The 14,627-nt window shown below is 37.7% G+C and overlaps 1 protein-coding gene across 1 annotated transcript; it reads left to right on the top strand.

Annotated features, from left to right (window-relative positions):
• The first annotated feature begins 136 nt into the window (after window positions 1-136).
• LOC139722950 (methionine adenosyltransferase 2 subunit beta-like) lies at window positions 137-9,965 on the top strand. Its single transcript, XM_071634236.1, has 6 exons — window positions 137-180; window positions 1,999-2,190; window positions 5,555-5,669; window positions 6,490-6,642; window positions 7,274-7,467; window positions 9,533-9,965. Exons 2-6 carry the CDS (start codon window positions 2,014-2,016, stop codon window positions 9,791-9,793), a joined length of 900 nt encoding a protein of 299 aa, XP_071490337.1. The 5' UTR covers window positions 137-180; window positions 1,999-2,013; the 3' UTR covers window positions 9,794-9,965.
• Window positions 9,966-14,627: the final 4,662 nt, after the last annotated feature.

The following is a 14,627-nucleotide window of genomic DNA, read 5'->3' on the forward strand; positions in this document are numbered from 1 at the left end:
CCAAGAAGGATCAATTGCTAATTGTGTGTGACCATGCTTCAACAGTGCAAGAGAACCAGGATTCAGACCTGATTTCCTCTCGTTATAAAAAGGCAAACATAAACTTTAAGAATTAGATTCCTGAGGACAGGTTCAAGCCAATTAAAGCTTCTGAGTTCTGTCACCGCGTTGTCAAAAAAGGTGAGACAAGTGTAAGTTTACTTCTCTTCCGATTCAGACTTCATAAAATTTTGGAAGTAAAATTTACTAATTTACAGACTGATTTACAAATGAATGGGCATCCCGACCCACCATCATCATGGCAACTGAACTGTCCAGTCTAGTCTACTTTAGTGTAGAGATCTCTACTCTAGATTGTCTAGGGTTCTAGAAATTGTACTTTGTAGAATTGATGACTGATAAACTTGAAAGTTGTAATTTACTAGAGTCTATGAATTTAAGTTGTATTTGCAATTTGTAATTCAGGGTCAGCAGGCAAGTGCAGGGAGAACATGTAAAGGCCACCGCACACTACACGATCAGACTGGTCTTTAAGTCTTAAGCCAAGCTGGGTCTTAAGACCAGTCGTACGACCGGACACCGCACACTATACGACCCGACTGTAAAGCGCGCGCAGTGCGCACATGCGTGCGCTTGCATTTTACTGCATTGTGAATGGCTGAAAGCCCACGACCAGTCGGTAGAAATTCAACATGTCAAATCTCTACGACTGGCGCTAAGACCCAGTCGTACGATTAGAAAATGGCAAGACTGTGACGTCACACTTCTAGTCTTAAGGTCTTGAGACCGGTGAATCGGGGCAAAATCGTGTAGTGTGCGGCGGGCTTTAGAGAAGACATTTGGCTTGCTAGAGCATGAGAGGTCACTGCAAGCTGCCAACAATGCAAACATATTTAATTTGTGGCATGGATGTCATGGACCTCATACTCGTAACTTAACTGGTAGAATTCTACAGTGGTAATTTTATTGTGAATTAAAATTATTGCAATTGTTTAGTTCATCATGCACTTCAGTTGACGTACGTCACATGATGTGGGTGACAATTGATATCACATGATGTGGGCTAAATTTACATGTGTCAATAGGTATGTAGACCTACATTTTTACATAGGCCTACTGTTCTTTCTTTGTTTTTGTTTTTTTTCCTTCTGGTGGGTTTATTGATGTCCATAGTGGACGAGGGAGCCAGATACACACAACACAGCATGCACAGCTACATAGCATGAACCAAAATGCTACCCACAGACTTTCAGAAAGGATTTATAAGCGATGTTCTTTGAGATTATTATTGTGCCCAGTAAGTCAAAGACAAAGTCGAAGTCAAAGAGTAGAGTTTACTAGAGGGCAATTCAAGAGATCTAATCCCTAGCTACCCGCGTGGAAAGGTCTTCAAATCATGTCATGCATGTCATGCACAAATTGTGTACAACTCTGCAAATTACAAACTTCATAAAATCTCTTAATCATTGTTTCCCGTGATGACGTGAAGTGCTGTATAATGTATGTTTAATTAGAAATGCACTGAGCCAAACCCAAAGCAAATCGATTTTGTCAGTTGTGAAGGTGCTTTCAACCTCATCTTTTGTTTTTTTCTCGATTCTTATGTCACGCTCAGTGTATAAGAACTCAGCCTCAGAGGTAGCCATCATTGTCACCTTAATAGAATAATGAATCTTTTATATTAAGTTAATTTTAGTAGGTGCCCTGTACCCATATTATATATAGGCTAAGAATATTAGTGATCACAAGTGATTTTTAAATTGTCTTGATCTTAAATTTGAACTAAAAAGGTCCACTTTTTTCTTTTTATGAACCCTCCCCCCATAAAAATCCTAGTTATGGGTCTGCATACATATGGTAGAAAAGTAAGAACCAGTAAATGAACAGTTTATAGTGACACTATAAAATGTCACCGGGCCAGCCTGTTCCTAAGCAAAACACTTCCAGGCCTTTTTTGTTTCTTTCTCCTTTCTTCTATGTGTATGTGTGTAAATTAAGTTTTCATGTGAAGCCATGAGGATTCTGGTAACAGGTGCATCTGGTCTTCTGGGGCGTGCCCTCATGAAAGAGCTGCAGGCATGTCCAACCACCGAGCCTCTTGGACTGGCCTTCTCTCGGGCCAAGGATGGTCTCCGGAAAGTGGACATTAGAAGCGAAGAGGAGGTTCGTGCCGTCATGCAGGAATTCAAGGTAACGGGACCACCATAAAACAGTGATGATAGGAATACATTTTGAGCTACAGTGATTTGTGTAAACTGCATGTAAATGTACACATGGTATGTGGAAAATTGTTGAAGATGGGGCAGTATTAAAATTAAAGATCATACAGCTATCCATCGCAAATATATGAAGCAAATGCACTACAGGATTCAGTATAAATCGAGTTGTAGCTGTACATTGCATTCTACATGAATACAAGTGTACATCAGGAGCTTCCCTTTAAAGTAATGGTATCTATCATATCCTAGCCTTTTCAGGAAGCTGAGTAGAATAGTAGATCAGTGTTTTGATATCAAGAATTGTTTCTTAATGTCCCCCCCCCCCTCTCTCACACACTTGCACGCACACACTTTGAATCTATGTTTTTGCTTACAACAATGTAGTGAAAAATCAGAAGAAAAACAACATTAAATCCATTTAAAGCTCAGGACTTTCAATGAGTTCCACCCCACACTAGAAGTATAGCCAAACTAATTTCTATAACTTATCAAGTATACATACAGAACTGACCCAAGTGGACTTTGATGAGAATCTTTATGACCAAGAGCCAGAGGGAAGGTCATCATCAAGCTTGTTTGTTTTGAGATAAGGTGCTATCAGATTTGGTGGTCAAATTCCATATTCAGTAATATATCCTACTTTTTACCATGCCTTTTGATCTCAGAGAATGAAAAAAAAGAAAGAAACACCCCGACCTCAAGACTTTGATTGTGCTCCAAATGAAAAGTGGTGTTTTCAACCTTTAGCTAAAAAAAATCAATAAATGTATTTGATGGAAAATGCTGCATTCCAGCTTATAATCCTTATACTCATTCATTGCTGTAGGCTCACTCTGGAATTAATATTTTCTGAGTAAAATAGTTTCTGCTAAAACAAAAACAAAAAATGATGAAACAGACCAACAACAAAAGACCACACAAATATGCTGCATAAATGATGACATTGACATTGATCCCACATATAGAAATTGTTGTACTTTTCCCAATATGCCCTATAAATATGTTACTCAACTTCAAACTTTGTAATCGTCATGATAACTTTCCAAGCCGTCATCAAACAAATATATATATAGCCAGAAAGGTATTTTGTTCTGCCATTGGGCAAGTCCAAGATAACACGCGCATTACGTATGGGACATTCAGAGACTTTTATGACCTGAAAAATAGTGTTAATGGCCTTTGATCATATTGAACTTTATCATGATGATTGATATCTAGGAGAAGTATAATCATGTAAAAAATTGAGAAAAATGACCATGACAATTATATTCTAGAAGAGAAAATATGTGCCGTTACGTATGGGACCAGAAAAATTTTGTTTTTTTGAACATTTTTTTTCAACCTCAAAACTCTCTGAAAGTATTTTATTCTACAACTTGTAACTCACTGTGATGAAAGTCACAACACTCCAGATTATCACAGGTAAGTTTCATGTCATTAGGCAAAAAGCTCTAATTACAGGTTCTCATTAAAGACAGACATGACGTGTTACGTATGGGACAGTTACGTATGGGACACTTTGTCCCCCATTCATTTAGTGTGTGAAGAACCATGTTTATGGGTATTTTGCATAATTATTGAAGTAAAATCAGTTGAAACTACTCAAATACTGATCCAGATTGTCAAGGAAAGAATATTCCCCAAATATTCACCATCATAGTCATATTCAATCATATTTTCATATTTTTATGACCAACCTGAGTATGCATGCCCTTAGTCCCCCATTCGTTTAGTGTGTGGAGAACCATGTTTATGGGTATTTTGCAAAATAATTTTGCAAAATACCCATAAACAAATTTTTGCATAATTATTGAGGTGGAATCAGTTGAATTACTCAAATACTGATCCAGATTGTCAAGGGAACAATATCCCCCAAATATTTACCATCATAATCATATTCAATCATATTCCATATTTTTTATGACCAACCTGAGTCTGTATGCCCTATTTATAATTTTTATCAGGATAGTTACTACTAAAAAATTGAATAGTTTAAAGTGTTTACTTCTATTGATGAAGGGCAGTTTGCCATTTAGTTTCAATAAAAAACAACTTGACACAAGAAATATCAATTTTAATAAATAAGCAATACCTGCTACGTGGAATTCCAGTAATCAAGTAGATGTATGATGTCTGTCTAGCAGTCAGGTCACTGATTTGAGTCACACCTCTGTATGTATCATACCCATGAATTTTGTTGTGGCTACTATTGAAAACTGAATAAGGACAATTTGTGTATCACTTGCATAAAAAAAAAAAATCATTTTACTTTATATATATATATATATATATGATTATATATTTTTTTGATATCACAACCGTTTCAAATTGGATCTCCATCAAATTAACTTGGAATTCCTCTAGTCTTAGAATTGTATGCTCTTAAGTAATTTAATTCATATTATTGGTTTCCAGTCATCTCATAGAATGTTGAAAACTGAGTCCCCATTTCTACAAAAACTATACCATCCCTTTAATGCTGATTTTCATTGTGTATTTTGCCATCTTCCCCTCCCCCTTTCTGAAAATTGTTCAGTCAAGTACATGTATTGTTTCAAGTGTCTATAACTCAAAAAGTAGCTGCAAAGTTGGGATGCTTTCTTCAGGATGATTGACCATTTGTGTACTGAGAGACCTTCCCAGCTACAACTGTAGCTACATGCATTCACCTGTAATATGTATGAGGATGTCCCATACGTAACGCATATGTCCCATACATAACATTATTTCAATGCCTAATGAAAAATATTTCTTTTACTTTTTTTTCTTTGTTCTATGGTATTTAATTTCTCTAAACAATAAATTAGAACTTTCCAAAAGGGCATTCAAATAACCTGAGCAATTTCAGAAAAAGCCTAAAAAAATGACCTCAATTTGTTACGTATGGGACATCTCATGGTAGGACACGAGCTAATTTGCATAATCATTTGCATAATCCCTAAATTTTCATACCAAGTTAAACTATTTGATGAACTTCTTATGTCCACATATTAATCAAATATTATTTGCTTTCCTTTGAATAGATATGAATTTTTATAAATTTCCCATCCGTAACGCTGTGTTTTACATTTATGCAAATGAAGTCCTTGAAATTTGCATAAATTTACATAATATCATTTTTTCCTCCATAGAAATCAAAACCTCAACTCATAAGCTTCAAAATGATACCAAATATGTCAATATTGAGCAAAGATGAAATTTTGCCTTCTGAGGGGACCTTATCTTGGACTTGCCCCATTATGTTCCCATAAACCATCTTCCAAAAGTTACATTTCATTATTAGAATTAATGTCAAATTGTTCTTTTATTCTCTTTCTTTCTTTTTTTTTTTCCAGCCAAATGCTGTCATTCATGCAGCCGTAGAACGTAGACCAGATGTCGTCGAAGTGAATGAAGAGAGAGCTAAGAAAGTGAATTGTGATGCCACTGAAGTCATTGGAAAATTAAGTGGTATGTTGGAAGGTGCATTCTATTCTTTTTTTTATGACTGCATTTGATGTTCACACAGCGGTCAATGGAAACAGATTGTGAATATATATTGCTAATTGTCGCTGTCACCATAAGAATTTCAAGGCTCTATTGGCATTTGTTCCTCTCTCTCTCTCTGCCTGTTAGACTTGATAGCTGTCATTTTTTTTTTTTTTTTTTTTTAAGTCAGCAGGTCCTCTCAGATGTAGCTGGGAACGTCAGTCCACAAGAAGACCGTGATGACACAATGGGAATGGGGGGGGGGGGGGGGTTAGATAATCTATTTTTGAATAAAGCATTCACAGTTAGTTTCCAGAAATCTGAGGAAATCCACAAAGAAAACGTTCCAGTGTGTATGCCAATGGGCAGCCAATGTTTAGTAAGCATTACTCATATTTTTGTGGAGTTATTAGACAGTGTGGAGGAGGTAGGTTATTTGAGACATGCCTGAGTGGGTCACTTGGTATGTGCGATTTTATATTTGTCGTAGATGTTGCATCCACATTTCTCTGAAAAAATTGGCCTTTAGATATGCATCTCTTCCTTTGGATCTGCAAATCATTTTTGCAAAAAGAATATGTTGTTTCATTCCAATTTCAAAAGCATCCATGCTCAGGAATATATAGCCTTATCCAGACAAGTGACTTGATGCTGAAACTGAGTTTGTATAGATCATGTCATGTACCAGTATTTTAGAGTTCTACCATACTATATGTTGGGAAAATGCTACTTGCTTTTAGCTGATTGCATGTTTTGAAGCTCTTGTTTTTATGTCTTTGTGTTTGTTTTTCCCTTTTACCAGCTGAATTTGGCGCCTATGTCATTTTTATCAGCACGGATTATGTATTTGATGGCACATCACCGCCTTACAAACCATCGGATGCCACCAACCCACTCAACAAATATGGCTGTCAGAAACTGGAAGGGGAAAAGATCATCCGGGCCACAAACCAAAGTATGTTGCTTTTCCACGGAACATTGAAATGTACATGGGTATTGTTGTAATCACTGAAGTCATTTCTTATTGTGATTTGTATTTGTGCTTCCCGTTTGCATTTGAGTCCCCCCCCCCCCCTCCCCACCACACCTGCAAATAAAAAGCACAGAAAATCCATTAATATATAGGAAAGAAGCCAAAATTTCTTAGTAGATGAAGAAGTATGTGCTTAGCAGATATTTTCCTGGAATATAATTTCATGACAAGTAAATGCTCCCTTTATCTTGTGGATCAACTCAACAGAGCCTACATGACCCAAAGTTTCGAATGAAGGTTAGCTCAAGCGCTTTTATTTACATGTTTGAAACTCTCTGTAGATGTGTACACATCCTCTGTGCACATTTATGATTGTGTCTATGTATGTCTTTAGCTGTCACTTGACTTGTGAATGATTAGGAAGGATATTTTCCTATGCAAAATGATCAATCTATTTGTTTTCTGCTGTATATGCTACACAATTTTGATTGTCCGTCCAGTCCTTTTTCATGCAAGTGTTAGATATTGATTTCCTTAAAAAAAATGTTTTAGATGAAATGTGCATTAAGTGAAGATTGTCTGGAATATTGTTCATTATTTTCAATATGATTAGATAGTGCCGTTCTTCGAATACCCATCCTTTATGGACCACTGGAGACGATAGAGGAGAGTGCCGTCACGATACTGGTCAAGACGATCAGTAATAAAGACAAGACAGACCTGATCGATGACGTCTGTACTCGCTGCCCCACCCACGTACAGGACATCGCTGTGGTCTGCAGACAGATGTGTGAGCGATGGGAAAAGGTGAGTACTGACGATGACATCCATCGTCTTATGCCATTCTTCTTCTTGGGAAGAAAAGTGATCAAATCAACAATCTAACCATGGTCAAGACAAATTCAGACAGTGTTTATGATTTGGTTAATTTTTGTCTTGCCTGAGTAGCAGAAGTAAGACACAGGCATCAATTTTTGTCTCGCCCACTGGAGGTGAAGGCGAGACTAAGGGATCCAAATGGCGTCCGTCCGTCGTCCGTCCGTCGTCGGTCACAAATGTTAAAGTTTACCTGCAAGACTCTCTTATGATGCATAACTTGGCAACTGTTACACCAATGGCAGCCACACTTGGGTGATAGAAGCACTAGGGGTATCTTCATGTTATGGTGTTGTCGGAGGTCATGTGATGATGTCAAAGGTCATTTGAGGTCATATATTAAAGAGTATGTGCAAGACTCTCTTTTCTATGTTAAAGTTTACCTGCAAGACTCTCTTTTTACAAATAACTTCACATAAGTTGCTTGGATTACAACCTAACTTGGGTCATAGATGCACTGGGGGTACCTTCATGTTATGGTGCCGTTGGAGGTCACAGGATAAGGTCAAAGGTCATTTGAGGTCATACGTTAAAGTTTACTCGCAAGACTCTCTTATCACACGTAACTCAGCACATGTTGCTACAATGGCAATCAAACTTGGGTGATGGTAGATGTCTCTTGGGAAGTTGAAGGTAACCACAAGGTCAAAGGTTACAGACAGGGGTCAACGAACTTTTAGGGCCCAATGTTAAGTTTTTAGGGCGCATTTCGTGTATGGCTCATAAATTTTGATCCCTTTGTCCGTTTGTGACCAAACTTGGATGGAAGATGTCCCTTGGGGAGATGAAGGTCTTCACAAGGTCAAAGGTCACAGACAGGGGTCAACAAACTTTTAGGGCCCAATGTTATGTTTTTAGGGCGCGTTTTGATTGTGGCTCATAACTTTTGATCCCTATGTCCGTTTGTGACTAAACTTGGACGGTAGATGTCCCTTGGGGAGTTAAAGGTCATCAAAAGGTCAAAGGTCACAGAAAGGGGTCAACAAATTTTTAGGACCCAATGTTAAGTTTTTATGGCGCGTTTCGATTATGGCTCGTTACTTTTGATCCCTTTGTCTGTTTGTGACCAAACTTGGATGGTAAATGTCCCTTAGGGTGTTGAAGGTCACCACAAGGTCAAAGGTCATCAGCAGGTCAATTAACTTCTGGGAGTTATAAAAAATAGTAATTCCTTGTACGCGAATGGGCGAGACACAATTTGGCGATTGCCTTGTCTGTTGTCCTAGTTGGCAGCATTGTTGTCGGCATTGTCAACAATTTGGTATGCTCTCTTTGAATTTCCACATCTATGAACTTTGACCACCAAACTTACACCACAGGTACATAACCTTAAAGTGCAGGTCAATTTTGATTATATGGGTGCAGTCCGACAAGGTCAAAGGTCAAAATGTTAATGAAATTTCTCTGATAAGTACTGTACTCACAGTATTTTGGTGTACGCTCAATAATTTTTCAACAGATTTGAGCTATGACCACCAAACTCACAACACAGGTACATAGCCTAGAAATTAAATGCCAGTCAAGTTCTATAATGATTATGGTGAAGTCCAAGAAGTTCAAAGGTCAAAAGGTCAATGAACTTACATTGAAAAACACTATAATCACTTTTGCGATACGCAGGCAGGTGAGACATAGCTTGGCGTTTGCCTTGCTGATCAACCAAATGCCAGCAGCAAACTGCAACAGGCCAACATATTATTTTATAATTATTTGAACATCTGGTAGTGCTGACCTGTTTGACAAGTATTGTAAAACAGAGTATATTCGCAGCATGAAATTTTCACAAATTGGAGCTGACAGCCTTCTTTGCAGCATGAAATTTTGTGCATTGCCACTACCATTCAGTGCATATAGTGTATACAAGAAATTTCACATGCATTTTAATTTCGTGAATCGTGGCGCTCAAGAAATTCACGAAATTAAAATGCACTCAAACATTCCTCGTTTTACAGTACATCTCGTTGATGGTGTGCTTTTTTTAATCATCTTCCCACAGGATCCTGCATCAGTCACCCAGATCTTCCACTGGTGTGGTGGGGAGCTCATGACCAAGTACGCCATGGCGACCACCATTGCCGACCTCTTCCAGCTCCCCCACGAGCACCTCCGGCCGAACCCGGTCCAGCCAACTGGTGGGACCCTCAGACCGAAGGACTGCACGATGGACCGCACAAAGCTGGAAGAGCTGGGCATCGGTCAGACCACCTCCTTCAGGGATGGGATGAAGGAAGCCCTGGCTCCGTTCATGAAGACATAATCCTGATATTGTGATCAGGCCTAAATTTATGATTTCTATGGTTGCTTTGTCCACGGAAATCTGATACTGTATACGCTGAATATTTCACGAGGTTTTTATTTTTGCAAATTTTGTGAGTCAGGTGCTATTCGCGAAATTAAAGGCACGCGAAAATATTGACTCTGATCCCGATGTGAATGTGACGTATGTGTGTACACTTCTCCGTTTATTACAGCACTCCACCATCGCAAATTTAATCTCTTGCGAAATCGTTGGGAAGTCCTGATTTGCGAAAATTTACACTCGTGAAATATATGGCGTATACAGTATATTTCATTATATCGTATCATGTGTATGCACAACAGAGTAGATCAACCAAGGAGGTACTAGGCAAGGGCAATGTGGACCGATGTCTGCATGATACAATCAAACCTGTCTATTGCAGCCACCCCAGGGAGACAAAAAAGAGTGGCCTTTACAGACGCGTGGCCACTATACACAGGTTCTCACACATTTTATGCGTACCACATACATTTACATGTATTATTGTTGCTATACATTTTTAAGTACTTACTATACTGGTACATAGTACATGTATATTAGTATAAAGTAATCATATGTATCTGTATGAATAAGTTAATATCTTGTAGTGCATTGAATAGTGGCACTATTGATTTTATTATTACACTCTAGCTTGCGCAGAGCAAGCTAGCTTTTTACCCATGCATTACTGTGCCTGAATGCCAGACGAATAAGCGATGGGGGTCATTAAACTGTTTGCCATGCGTAAATTGTTCGCTCAGCTGCAGCTCCTAATATGTCTGTGGCTTTTACAGAGAGTTGATAATCTGCAGCAATCACAATTGGTGACCACTGGCCACCTTTAGACAGGTGGTCACTGTGCACATGGTCTTGAACATCACATTTTTTCCCTTCAGGAATTTTATAGTGGCTGCAAACTGCAGAATGGCTGCTATGGACAGGTGGTCCTTAAGGCAGGTTTGACTGTGTCATGCTTCGTTGGAGAAAGACAGAATTTCTGGTAGGAACCCATATTTGCCAACTGTCCGTATTTGATGTGGACATTCCCTATTTTTTGGCAATGGAAAGTGCCATCTTTTGACTTTTTGATTAATTTTTTTTAACATTTTTTTTTTCAAATTCTGTATGTAGTAATGTATAGGAAATGCAAGAATGTCCCTGTTTCTCAAGATAGTACTCCAAATTGTTCCTATTTCTTAGTTTTTAAGGTTGGCAAGTATGGGAACCTAGTAACTTGAATGAATATCATACACCGTCCTATTTTCTCATCATGTCTTCTGTGGAGAACTCACTTCTTCATGTGCCGCTGCTATTCCCACTTTTTTCCTCATTGGGTGATGGACCCATGTCTAGCACATATCTCTTTGAAGCCCTTCCTCTCTTCCCCCTCACATTTTGATCATATGACAACCCATCCTGAGAAAAGACTTTGGGTGCGTTTGAGCGCTCTCCTAAAGCGAACCATACTGTACCGAACCTGCGCCAGAGGAGCGCTCGAACACTGATAAAATGTACCGCACCGTACTGAACCAAGCCAAAAGTGGACCACTTCCCGATGTGCTCCAAAAGCGTACCAAAAGTTTGCATGTGAGAATGCGCATATCATGCACATACGTCACAATGCAAAGACATAATTCTCTTTGTTTTGGACAGCTGTAAGTAGTTCAAGCACCAGGTGAATTACCCTCTTGCTACAAAAATGCATGACCTTTTCTAAAAATAACTTAGGGAGGTATGCTTTCTCAACAGAGCTCTCGAACGCTTCAAATCTGGCACAGTTCGGTACGGTACGCTTTGGTTCAGTTCACTTTGGTTCGCTTTAGAGTGCTCGAACGCACCCTTTGAAGCACACTTCAACTTCCTTTTTAGTCTTTCTTCAACTTGTTACAGCCTATACATGCTTCACTGATCTATCACAAAAATGATAATGTGAATACTTTTTAGAAATATTACTTTATGTTTTAAAGCACTTCCGTCCACAAAATCATGAACAAGTGAAATTGAAATTGGCTCAACAACAATAAAATAATAATGATAAGAGTAATCAATAATTGTGCAGAAGCTTATAAATATTCATATGCCATTGAAGGTTAATCTAATGCAGTGCCAGCTCGCATTCAATGAATGCTTAACGTGTGTGAAATCAAACTACCGTATCAAAAAGTGTTTGGAACAACATTTAGCAATCATAGATGTAAGACTGCATTGATCTTGGTTAAATGGGAAAACAGCAGACACCATGAACATTGCATATTATGGAGACAAAAAAACAACAACATATGAGCATAGTCTTTCTAATTCTAGCAACATATATCTGATACATGCAATGTTTATTTTTCAGTATTAAAGGCAATTTAACGTTTGTACCTATGTGTCATGTCAAATGGATGACAATTGGGTCACATGAATGAATTTAAAGAAAGCCTTTTAGAATTTGATGCCAGTCGGTCGCCGTCACCGTCAATGAATTTGATGTAATACTTATTTGCTTATGACTATATGCTAAGGGGTGGGTGAAACTAAGGAAAGTATAGAGAGTGAGAGAAACAAATATATGAAAGTATTTAATACTTATTTGCTTATAACAAGATGCTAAGAGGTGAAAGACACTAAGAAAAGTATAGAAAGTGAGGGGAACTAATATATGAAAGTATATAATACTTATTTGCTTATGACAAGATGCTTAGAGGTGAAACAAACTAAGAAAAGTATAGAAAATGAGGGAAACTAGTGAATACAGTCAACCTTGCCTGAGTCAAATTTATGTGGACTGAAGAAAAATAGAGAAAATATGACTTAAGAGGGATTAAGCTCAAGAGAGTATAAAGAGAAGAGGACCTGAAAAGACCTTCGACTTTCAGGCGATAATATGACCGGTGCGAGGTCGACTTAAAAGGTTGACTGTACGTGACACAGAGTAATGCTTCTCAGTGAGTCATCATTTCAGAATTTGACTGTGTACATTGTGACTGCCTTTTATACTGCCATTTAATTGTGAATGTGAATTCATCTTACAGTGATTAAGGTCTTAATAGGTAATTACATATCCAAAAAGTGTAGATACTACTAATGCCCTTTTTCCATTTTTTTTCAATATCTGTATGAAATCACTATTGGTAAAGACTCTGATGAGTTATAGATTGCCATGAGCAAGCTGCTAATTTTCCAGCTTTTAAACGGCATTGAACAGATGCACTCCAGTGAACAATAGATTCAGGTTTTCATCTTAATTTTGGATTGATGGTTTCTGTGTGTGTGTGTGTGATTTTATTTTGTTTTGGTGTTTCAGGGGATCTTTAAAAAAAAAAGATGTCCCAAGTTTGGAATACTACAGTTGTTCTGCGAATGATTTAATCTATGCCTTATCTTCTTATCCCCTATGTGGAAGTAAGTAGTCAATGAAAAATATATTTTTTTTAATGTTGCACTGTATTTTGGAGAGAAATGAGACCATAATATGAGGCCACACATTCATCAGTTCAGAGACAGTAGACCAAGCTTCAATAGGCATAGGGCCTACTGTCCATTTGTTTGTTTGTTTAGTTGTTCATTTTTTATCTGATATCGATGTGCACTTAAATATTTTAGTGTACATGTATCATATCTGCAACAGAAGATGGAGTTTTTTTCTTTATTCCTTTATTCCTGCAAATATGGAATTTAATCTGGTGAATCTGATAATTAACTTCAGTTACAGAATTTTTCAGTACTGCTTGTGATACATTTTATTGTTGATATGGGAAAATAAAGTCACCTATTTTACATTAACAATGATAATAGCAGCATGACTGGTGAATTCATTTCAGTATACAATGTATTTCAAACTTTCAGGGCTGCACATCTGTTCTCTTAGAGTGCAATTCGTTGTGTTCTGTTTGGCTGTGATTAGGGGAAATTCATTCATATGTTACTTATTGGTACTACTACTACCAATAGATTGTTGTCATGATTGGGCTTATCTAAATGTACAGAACAACATACAATATTTTCAGATTAACCCTAAAAAGACTGGGCTATTTTGGTAGCTCGAAAGACGGGGGGGGCCTAAAGGGCCCCCCCCTTAAGATCTCGGCCGTGGATCGCGCGATCGCCGCGGAAATTTGCACAATGGTAGTGTGCAATGTAATCTACAAGATTGTATATTTAAATTTTCCAAAATAGTCTTCTTTTATTTTATTTTGATTAATTATGCTAATTTATGCGAGAAATCAGACTCTTTGATCTAAATCAGTAAATAAAGCTCCAAAAGTGCTCATTTTTGGTCTAATTATTCTTTGTGGCATTCTTAGCAAATGTACTTGAAAAAAAATTCGGTATCAAAAATAATTTCTTATTTATTTTATTGTTTTATGAATTTCTTATATTTCCTTGTTTTTTCGACCTTTTATTTTTGTTGTTTTTTTTACAAAATTTGTGACAGACACTTTTTGAAGCATAATACTCCTAAAACAAATGAATTTAGCCATTGAGAGTAAAAATAAGCATATTTATATGAACCATGTGAAAAAACTCAATTTGTATTGACTTTGTGCACAAAATCACATTTTTGAGCCATTTTTGGCCTCACGTGCATGTACAAAAAGTTATGTAACTTCAGAACTGTACACCCGGGCGTCACAAATTTGGTGTCAAAATGTGCGGGAAAAAAAAAAGTCATAGAGCATTACGGCGAGAGCATTGCGTGTTGCAGAGTAATCGCGCGAAATGTCGAGGGGGGCGGCCTTTTTAGCCCCCCCCCCCCTAGTCTTTTTAGGGTTAAAGCAGTAGTTATTTCGCCCTGATGGATTACTGCACAAACAAGTAGATGTGTAAC

The sequence above is a fragment of the Diadema antillarum genome, unplaced genomic scaffold (assembly GCF_040938485.1).
Source record: "Diadema antillarum isolate AM-2024a unplaced genomic scaffold, OU_Dant_1.0 scf00000014, whole genome shotgun sequence".
Classification (NCBI taxonomy): domain Eukaryota; kingdom Metazoa; phylum Echinodermata; class Echinoidea; order Diadematoida; family Diadematidae; genus Diadema; species Diadema antillarum.

Coding starts and splice junctions, on each gene's coding strand:
- LOC139722950 (XM_071634236.1), top strand. CDS start 2,014: ATGAGGATTCTGGTAACAGGTGCATCTGGTCTTCTGGGGCGTGCCCTC. Junction 2,191..5,554: donor CCGTCATGCAGGAATTCAAG/GTAACGGGACCA, acceptor TTTTTTTTCCAG/CCAAATGCTGTCATTCATGC. Junction 6,643..7,273: donor CATCCGGGCCACAAACCAAA/GTATGTTGCTTT, acceptor CAATATGATTAG/ATAGTGCCGTTCTTCGAATA.